We start from the raw sequence: 9894 nt of genomic DNA, 5'->3' as shown, positions 1-9894 counted from the left end.
TGTGAAAAAATAAAAGAAATGAAAAATAAAAAACAAAATTTACGTGGGGTGGGGGGTTGGGTGGGTAGAGATGAAAAGGAAGATAAAAATAAAAGAAAAAGAATGCTAAAATGTGGGTTGGGGGTTGGGGAAAAAAAGAAAAGAAAAAAAAATAAAAAAATTGTGCAATTGGGACGTGAGGTTGGCGAGGAGAGAGGGGGGAAGGAATAAGGGAAGATAGTTTAGGAATATAAAATACTGCATTAATAAAAATGGTGTTGCGAATAACAATAGGGTATATTTATTAAAATGATAATAGTGTTACTAGTTTTGTAAATGGAATGTTTGTCTTAACATTTGTAAAAAATGTGAAGTTGGTCCATGGATTTTATTGCATGTCACAATATTTTTTCCCACAATAGATTTTACGGCAATCCTATCAGTACTGCTATTCAGAGAGGAAAAGAGAATGAACAAGGCAATGCAGTCAAGTAGTGAGCATTGGAGGAATGTACTCAGATTTGGACCCCAGAACTGGAGCCTTGGTGTCAGGGAAGAACTCTGATCCAGGCAATTCTGTCACCTCTCCACTATCCGTAACACAAATGGGGTAGCTAAGCAGGTGTCCTGGCAGGTCATGATCCATTCTCTCAGAGGTATAGAGGTTCCAATTCCTCTCAGCCATCTGGTTCACCTTTTGGATACAGTCCAGGCTCTCTGGTTGGAGGAAGGAGTTGTCAAGCAGGCCAAGGTGCTCGTACCATAATGCCATTCGGAAGCCATGAATATGACCCCTGGCAGGCTGCTTGGAAGCTAGGTGATATGGTTGGTAGGCTCCCATTGCAATCTCTGAATCCCTGGCACCATCCATTGACCTCTGATTTATGTTGGCGGATCCTGTGATTATGTATTCATCGTCAACTGAAAAAGGGCCAAACATCAGTCAATTTTAATGCCTCAGAAAATGTACAAGCTCACTCTACTAGAAGAGTAGAAATATTTGGGTTTAGGGTAACTGACCGATCATCATCTTAGCGTGGACATAGATCATGAACCGCCTGGATTGTTGAGCTCTGTGATAATTTGTGTCATGGTCTGGACTCTCTGGAGGTTCATATTCTCCGTGTCTCTTCTTCTCTCGGTTCCCAAGGCAAAAGAATGCTAAATAGTCCTTGGGGTTTGCCTGAAGCCCCTTGGAATGGAGGGCCTGAGCTATATCATTATACATCATCTCCATAGTTCTCTTCTGCCAATTCAGTATTACCTGAGCACATGAACTCTCTGGGACACCCTCTGGCCACATTGGAATCACAACATATACGGAAAACCTCTCCCCTGCTTCAATCTTACTGACAATCTTTAGCGACAGCTCCTTTGGTATGAGATGCAAAGCGCCAATGTCCTCTACTTTGAGGCCATCCAAGTTCCAGCCGAAGGAACTTCCAAGAAAATACTGGTTTTCAATGTAGATGAAATTTTTTGCTCGTCGGATGGCATTGATGTAAGCATCCTGAATGCTCCGGTCAATGATATGGTCATTCCCACAGATAAGCCCTGCCCTCGCAGCATCCTCAGGAGAATCAGGAAAGCCAAAGGCAGCCCCACCATCAATGGATCGGAACAATTGAACATTCCATGTTTCATGGTCTTCGGGGAACATGACTGGAGATGGAGGTATGATTATGTCATCAAGTTCTCTCAGTTGAACAAGCAGATCCTTCCCACCTTGTTTCCTCCACCTCTGCTCGAAATTGAACAAGACATCCCATGCAATTGCTCCTTCTAACCGACAGTGAATATCATGCCAGGGCTCTCTTGGTCCACCTTTACTAATTGAGGCATTGGGAAAATTGGCCTGACGAAAATCATTATGGTGAACTGTGTCTAGAGTCCTGAAAATGGAATGCGTGGGAGTATCATACCTCCCATCACAAAGATCAAAGCCACCAATGAAACTCACAATTCTCCTATGTTCTGATCCTCCATTAGGCATCTCACTGTCCACCACCACAATCTTCTGATGATGAGTGAACATGGCAGATATCTCTATGTCCTGAACAATGCTAAGTCCATTGTCAGGATTGCGGGGGCATAAGACACAATGGACTCCAGTGCCATGGAAATATTTCCCGGTGTCTTCACCATGGGTGGCCATCAACCCGTCCTTCTTTAGTAACTTAACAGAAGTCCTGTCCTCCCAAAGAAGCATTAGGACCGTTACACCTTCACTGGCCTTCTTCTTCAGAAGCTCTCCCAGGGTTAAGGTCTTCTTCCTAAAAAGCTCTCCCAAGGTCGCGTGTTCCCCTGGCTTTTGTCCCCTTGAGTACCTTACCAAGGTAGTTTTAGTATACAGAGACCAGCCTGTTATGTAAACTAAGTGTTTTGCATTAGAAATGGCATGAAAGATATCTTCCCAGCACTGGTGCGGCTCATAACACTTGCCCCCAGAAAGGGGAATTTTTGGGATGAATTTATTTGGGACATGAGCATCTTGGTAAAGTAAAACTCTGCAGCCTTTTCTCTGAGGAAAGAATGTGTAAGGAACTCCTGGAAATTTTGGGCTCCTAATCCCTCGAGACCAGTTAAATTCTCGAGTAACATCAACAAATTGTAGTTTGACATGTAACTTAGAACCTCCATTGATGGGAGTGTGATCATGATGGAAGAGCTCAAGCCATCTATCCACTTCTCCTTCCAGGAGTTCCCCAACTGGTAAGTGAGCTCGTCCAATAACAGTTGCCCCAATAGGATTATCTTGTTTGACAGAGAATACAACATGAGAAGCCTTGTGGGCACAGTAAATGTGGAAACTTTGGTACCATCGGGGATTTGAGTCTTCATTGTCTAACTTGCTGGTTCGACCAACTCCAGCTTTTTCCAAATCAATTGTCACATATATCTTGGAAATAGGCGCCCCCACGATGCGTTTGCTTAGCTTCACAACATAATTGATGGGTGAGAACCATGCAAGGAAAATGCTTATTGCTTGAGTCAATGATCAAAGGGCAATCAAACCTATCTTGACATGAGAAATCAAGCTTTCTTAAAAGCAAATGAGTTGGGTACTAATAGACTGCCTGGTAAAAGGAAATTCAGAATAATGGTGCCACGGTGGTGTATACCTTCTGAATGAAATTCCAGGGACCTCCGGTGGAAAGCCCATCAACCTCATAGATGGTTGCATGAAGCGTCCCGTGCACCAAACTCTGCTCCATCATCCCTCACACCTGTATATAGAGTTCACTATTCTCAACCACTCAACTCAAATTAAATGCTTTGTTTGGTCCTTCAATTGAAGTTGTCTCTGCATTTCAGATATACTCCTGTTTGGTCGCTGAGAAATACTTGGAAACTAATGGAAATTAAATGCTTTAAACCCCATAACAGTTTGGAATGGAGTTGGCTGTTTTAAGGTCTCAAAGTTTCTTTTACTGCATTTCTCATCTTCAATCCAGTACCCAGAAAAATGCTTTGTTACTCAAGATCTTTTATACTTCAGAGTTCAAATGAGAACAATCTGTAAGGTTATATTATTCTGAAACCAACAACTTTGGCGTGTACGAGGATAAGAGCTCAGCACTTCTCTTCTCGATGGATAACTGGTGATGATTGAAACGAAGATGCAGAGAGAAAAAGCATTTCACATTGTTTGGTTTGAGAGAAGTACTTCAAAAAAAATGTTAAAGAAAAATGATTAATTTTTTCATGTTTGATATATTTAAAATTAATTAAAAAAACTATATATTTAAAATTATTTAATTTTTATATAAATAAGTGAATTTATTTTAAAATAATATGTGAAAATAATTTATTAATTTTAAATCTATATTTTATTTTTGTTTTTGTTTTCTTTTTCTCATATTATTCAAAATTTTCAGGAATCAAATATCGCTAAGGGTTTTATTATCTTTGTTAAAGCTTGATAGGATTCATCCTACTCTTTTTTTCTTTCTTTTTTATGTAATAACAAATTGATTCAATAAAGACTTGATCATAGCTTATTTCAATCTAACCCAAGGTTATGATCAACTCTATTTGTTTAAACCAAACAATCCAAACAAATATTTGTTAATTTAAGCTTAATTTGAATTAAACGTCAAGTTGGATTGAGCTCGGGGTAAATAAACTTAATATTTGAACTGAATTTAAGTTCACAATTAAAGAAAAAATATTTTAGAACCAAAGATTATCTTCTTTTTCTACAATAAGGAAACTCTCAAACAATTTTTCTTTTTTTTGTTAATCTTTTCTTCTCCTTTCTCTGGTTTTCTTGAAAACCAAACAAAGATTAAACAAACAACATATCGTAAATGTTACACATGAAAATGTTAGAGATAATAATAGCATATTTGTACAAGTTGTACAAATAATTTTCTCAAATACGTACCTTGTAACCAGAGACACAGCTTCTTAAATAAAATTGGAACCTTCCATACAAGAACTACGGCAATTTTATCTCCACCATCGAACATAGCTTAGACTCAACATTTTGCACTAATCCGCAGAAACCAAATACCTTCATATCCAAGAATGGAAGAAAACTCACCTTTGAAGGAAAATATTTTGTGATAAATCTTAAAAAGTTTTCGAATTTTCCTTTTCTCCACTTATGTGATCAATGTTCTTCGATTCAAATAATTTTTTCTTCTAATTCATAATAAACAATCCGAATACATTGACTGTGTGTCAATGAATGAATAATGAATTTAGAGAAAATATATTGGTTCACATGAAAATACATATACAGGTAGTGACATGATTGTCCATTCTAAAGGTCATCACACATAGTACAAACCATGGAAACTTCCTAAAGGCTCAAACATGGAAAGCTTACAAATCAGCTTATTTATATCATATGATCGATGAAATTTAGAAAGCGTCACATGGGATGAATATAATGTTTTCAGGTATCAGTTGAAAAAAAACACAAGTTCCATGAGGCATTCATTAAGCTAATATGTACATGTTAAGATAAGGTGTTTTCCATGGCCAGTATCCTCTTGAATAGTGGAAAGATAGAATGGCCAGTAAAGGGTCTGATCAGGCATGTACTTAAATGACTTTGTGCAAGGTTCAGTGTTAACCTGCTCAACCCATCTCTCTTACTTTGCTGTTTGGGTGAAGAGAAACTCAAACAGTAGGTAGATTCGGGATGAAGTTAACAAACCATATGAAAAGCAGACTTGTAAACAAAATCGCATAATTAGGCCATCAATTTACATGGACAAGCGAAAAGAAGAGGTGTCAGGACTGAGATCCTGAGCTACCTGTAGTAAGTGTTCTATGTTGATTTCAGGGTAGTGCTGTAAAAGCTTTAGGTTGGCTGCAAAATCACCACTCAATAGTCTGCTTTTTATGCACAGCAGCATTGCACAACAGACACGCAGAAGCATTTCCTGCACTCAGTAAAGGTTTCTCCTAGTGGATCAGGATTTGGTCAGAAGGCCTTTAGTTAAAATTGAGAGAGCAATAGACCAACCTGAACACCAAAAGTATTGCTTAAAAGAGTATCCCAAATTCTCATGATTGAATGAAAATTGAATTCCTGAGTAAGCAGCAATGTGATCCACCTGAACGCGTAGAATTGAGGATTGACCTGATCATTTGGATGCATAATGTAAGATTCTCCACTGTTTCAGAGTAGCATGAGCTGATGATAACATTATTATTTGTAATAAACATCATGGCTAGTATGCGAACTCAACAGATCTATGATGATTGATGGATTCCACGAGATTGTAACTCAAAGAAAAAATGTATTTGAACGATTTAAGACATGGCACAAACCCAAAAATCCGTGAACTCACTTTCTTTTAACTCCATTTGATTTAGTTTACCTTGGTTGTGAATTCAAGATGCCGCCACAACTCCTCATCATTGGCTTTCAACAACTCTACCAAGCGGGAAAGAGTAGAATGGATACCCACTGAACTGTTATCCAATTGTTGACAAAAGTGATCCACAGAGTCACTCAAAAGTCGAACAAAACAACAGAAACTATCTGCTTCTGCATTTTCCTGCAGAGTGGAAGAAAGTAAACAATTTTGTTCTTAAGTAAGGATGAAAACAAAAATACATATTGATTTTAGTTCCTAACATGCAAGTTCTTCAACCTGCGGAGGCAGAACAAAAATTCTGACATGGGAGGTAGTAAACACAAGTGCTTGTTTCCGCAATCCCAAAATGAAACAAACTTGCGGTACCAAGTAGAGACTAATACTCCAAACTTTAATGATTGATATCAGAGAGATCAAGTGGATATAAAAGAAAGGTAATAAAATAATTCATAGACATTCTCAAGCTAAAGAAAATTTCAAAAGAATGGAGTAAGAACAGCTTCTTTGCAGAAAACTCTTACAGCATTTTGCTCGTCAGTGTCAGTACTAAATATATAGTATATTGGTGCCAATACTTCATTCATGCCTTGCACATAACGGATTGCAGGATTTAGTTTAGCAAACAGGAGAAGAATACTTCTCATTGCTTCCTGTAGTTAGAAATGCAGCATATTACAATGCGTTCAGTAAGAATCTATTCATTATTCATTTATCTCAATATTTGGGATTTACCATGGAAATGATGAATTGGATGTATAGAATCCCTGGTTTAGATAACAACATTACTTAGCAAATAGAAAACTTAAAGTCGATACCCTGTTTTTCCTACTCAATGAGGAGTCCCCTGAGAAGAATTTCAAGTCTGGGTGAGTACGTTGTAAATCACGGTCAATCTGCTCCGCAATTTCTGTATCCTAGAAATGGATGTCTCTATTGTGATAAACATCAGCCCAAGAGTAGCACAAGGCATTCAAGTGACTTCTTAAAATGGACAAAACATTTACCTGGAAGTATTTATGCCAAGCACTAGCCTTACCAAGGCTCAGTGGATGATCTTCCTGAGAAATTTCTTGTCGTGTAAGTGGTCCATCAGCAGGACTGTCCACATCCTGCTCCATAGCATCCAATGCCTCAGTTTTTCTTCTTGTGTATTCAGCCTGTCTAGATTAAAGCTTCTAATTAGTACACGGTAACTCTGTGAATTCAGCTGCAATATAATAATGTGAGAAAGTGTGTAGCAAGTAGCAACTTACAGGACTCAAGAGAAGCTCTTCTTTTAGCTTAGCATATTTTAAACGATTCTCAGTCAATTCCTTTTCCCACAAGTCACGAGAAGCAGGCAAATAGCCCAAAAGCAACTGCTTGAATGCGTCAGATAAGAACAATCAAAACTCATATCCAGAACATCACAAGTAGCAAGCAATTAGATGTTTTCATGTTGGTCTATGATTCTGTATCAATTGGACTTTTATATCAAAAATTAAAGTGCCATCAGAATGTGGATAAACTGTCGTAGGGTTAAGTTGTAATGCTAGCCGACATGTTGTCAAAAACCATAGTCAAGAGAAGGTGATAGCAATTTCAGTTGCCTAGCTCCTGTTACCCAAATGTACATATCAGGGGGAGCATTTAAACGATTTGACAGTTTAAGAACCTATTTTCAGATTTATTAACCACACACACACATGAACAAACAGTTGTCTATAAGTGCTTTAGGATTGTGCACCGAGCCTCTTTGCAATCATGGGATTATGCCTCAGATATTAGCATTGGTTTTTTTTTTTTACCTTGTCAATTCATGATAATGGTGAAAGCTTTATTAAGGAGATTTCTAGAATAAACCTTCGAGATCATGGCTTTTAGGGGAAGAAAAACATATGGAAGGTTCTTAAATGACAAATGTCTCAAGTGTTTCTCCTTCCTATTTATTGCAATAGCCTTTTGGATCCATTTAAGCTTAAGGTACAAACACACAAATAGAGATATCAAGGCACAAAAACTCCCAGCTGTATGATTGTCATTACAAATTGCTTTCATATCTTGAGGGTTCTATTACAATCCTTGAAGAGTTTCAGGTCTGTGAAAAAATCTACGCTTCACAGAAGGGAATGCTCAGCCATTGCTAACCAGAAATGTCAAGAAGGTGCCACTCTTGTTAATTTATCAAAGGTCTCAAGTGAGCACAAAAATGTAATCCAGTTTAATTACTCGATTAATCATGTGCTTCATAAACGGGAAATATAGCTGCCAGAAATAGATTTTCCTCATCATCCTAGTCCCAGCAGGTATTTGACTGGCCAATAACACTACATGTTATCTCCAAAACTTGACAATATTGTAAATAGAGATCAATAATATGAATGACAACTGATGAACTCTATTCAAGTAGAACATGGAAGTTAGGAATGTCAAATTATCAGAGTATCTGTTTGCAACAGTTGTATATCATGGAACCAGTAATTATATCGGTTTTATGACCATAATACAATACCCATATATATTGGTGTTGTATGAGCATGCATGTGTGTTAGAACTATGAGGGAGAGTAGAAAAATAAAAATAGAAGAAAAAAAATTAAGGAAAATAAAAACTAGATTTAAAGACGATAAATTATTTTTACATGTTATTCTAAACTCATTTGATTTATTTTTGCACTTTTACATAAAGATTAAATAATTTTAAAATGAATAAGTTTCACTCTAATTTTAATTATATTTGATTTTTCTTCTAATTTTCCAGGTAAAACCAAACATAAAAAAATCATTTTTCTTAGTATTTTTTTCTTCTCTCCTTACTTTTGCAAACCAAACATAGCCCAAATATTAGTGAATAAATAGATAAAAACTAGCCCAACAAGAGAACCCTAACCTTCCAAGCTGTTGCCCGCAGACCTCCTCCATCAGGAAGCCCCAAACTAGCAAGTCTTTGCAACTTTTCCAAGTTTATCTCCTTCTGAGAAAGCTGCTTATAGATATGAAATCAAAACAACATATGCACATATAGCCATGAAATGAACAAACATAAAACCCCAATCCTCCATTTTGGTTGCAAAGAAAATGGGGGGGAATAAAAGAAAATGAATCATTGAAAGTTCGTTCTCTGATTTTTGGTTCAAGAAAAGAAAAGGAAAAACCAGATACATATATGTTTTCTGGTGTCTGAAATAAAGGAAAATCTAACATTCAACCTTTTGTCCTACATTGTCTCAGTAACCAAACAGGCAAAAGGGAGAAAAACGAATCTTATTTTTCGCTACATTCCACCTAAACCCCGGATATGTCACGCATAAAGATGCGAAGAAAACTCTACCAAACAAAATCAAACTTCTGATTCCGTCAAAATACACAAAAATTCAAATTAATCAAATCATTCCAATCTCTCACAATCAAATTAACCAGTTCTTGAATAACCACCCAATAATCTCACCTCAAACGCAATATCAGACCTTTTCTCATCAGCAGCAATTATTTCAGACACCGAAACAGAACTTGCCCCATCTTTATCTGATCTCTGTCGGATTCTCAAATCCGAATCATCACTGGGCTTGTGCTCCTCGTCCTCATCACTCTCTCTGTCCAATCCAAACCCATTGGGTTGAAACGTCTCGAGTTCTTCCCCAGACCCGAATACCAAATCCGATCCGCCATTTTCATCGTCCTTATCGTCAAAGCCCATAACCAAGCTGCCTAGGCGGTCCGGGAAGGCTCGACGAGCCGCCTCCGGGAGCTTGAGCTTGCCTTTGAGCATCACCGCTGAGCTGAGGGCTGTGCCGAGTTGGTGCGCCCGTACAGTTCCATGAAAATTGCTTAGTGACGAAGAAAATGTTTCGTTCATTTTTCCCTCCTGAAGAATGGAAGTTAACGGTTGAATGTTAGGTGGGGGCATTGGGGCCTAGGATTTTAATTCGGAGTGAATGGCCCAAGTAGACCTTTGGTCCGGCCTTTGGGCTTACAGCGAGGACCAGTGAAAATTGGGCCATGTCTATGGGCTTTATCCATCCACAGTTGGGGCTTGGGGTAGGCTCTGGAGACTGGACTTTGGGAAACTTAGTAGTTACATCCTTCTCTTAGATGGGAAG

General features: G+C 38.0%; 2 protein-coding genes across 5 annotated transcripts; both read right to left on the bottom strand.

Annotated features, from left to right (window-relative positions):
* Nucleotides 1-343: 343 nt before the first annotated feature.
* Nucleotides 344-4708, bottom strand: LOC100261040 (phospholipase D alpha 1). The gene is made up of 4 exons (XM_010658126.3): nucleotides 4367-4708; nucleotides 3102-3206; nucleotides 1000-2914; nucleotides 344-900 (listed from the first exon to the last, which is right to left on the bottom strand). Exons 2-4 carry the CDS (start codon nucleotides 3195-3197, stop codon nucleotides 467-469), a joined length of 2445 nt encoding a protein of 814 aa, XP_010656428.1. The 5' UTR covers nucleotides 3198-3206; nucleotides 4367-4708; the 3' UTR covers nucleotides 344-466.
* A 93-nt stretch (nucleotides 4709-4801) lies between these two features.
* LOC100264542 (uncharacterized) lies at nucleotides 4802-9684 on the bottom strand. 4 transcript variants are annotated; one of them, XM_002282143.4, is made up of 9 exons: nucleotides 9243-9684; nucleotides 8685-8777; nucleotides 7070-7174; nucleotides 6821-6973; nucleotides 6632-6730; nucleotides 6338-6466; nucleotides 5817-5996; nucleotides 5459-5575; nucleotides 4802-5375 (listed from the first exon to the last, which is right to left on the bottom strand). In XM_002282143.4, exons 1-9 carry the CDS (start codon nucleotides 9648-9650, stop codon nucleotides 5196-5198), a joined length of 1464 nt encoding a protein of 487 aa, XP_002282179.1. In that variant the 5' UTR covers nucleotides 9651-9684; the 3' UTR covers nucleotides 4802-5195. The 4 variants fall into 4 exon arrangements, with proteins under 4 accessions (XP_002282179.1, XP_019078707.1, XP_019078706.1 ...); XM_019223162.2 differs by having other exon boundaries at nucleotides 5133-5375; nucleotides 5459-5549; nucleotides 9243-9673; XM_019223161.2 differs by lacking the exon at nucleotides 6338-6466 and having other exon boundaries at nucleotides 5133-5375; nucleotides 9243-9672.
* Nucleotides 9685-9894: the final 210 nt, after the last annotated feature.

The sequence above is a fragment of the Vitis vinifera genome, chromosome 11, assembly GCF_030704535.1.
Source record: "Vitis vinifera cultivar Pinot Noir 40024 chromosome 11, ASM3070453v1".
Taxonomy (NCBI): Eukaryota; Viridiplantae; Streptophyta; class Magnoliopsida; order Vitales; family Vitaceae; genus Vitis; species Vitis vinifera.
Note: the sequence above shows the minus strand (reverse complement) of the source record. Positions and strands in the feature narration are given on the sequence as shown.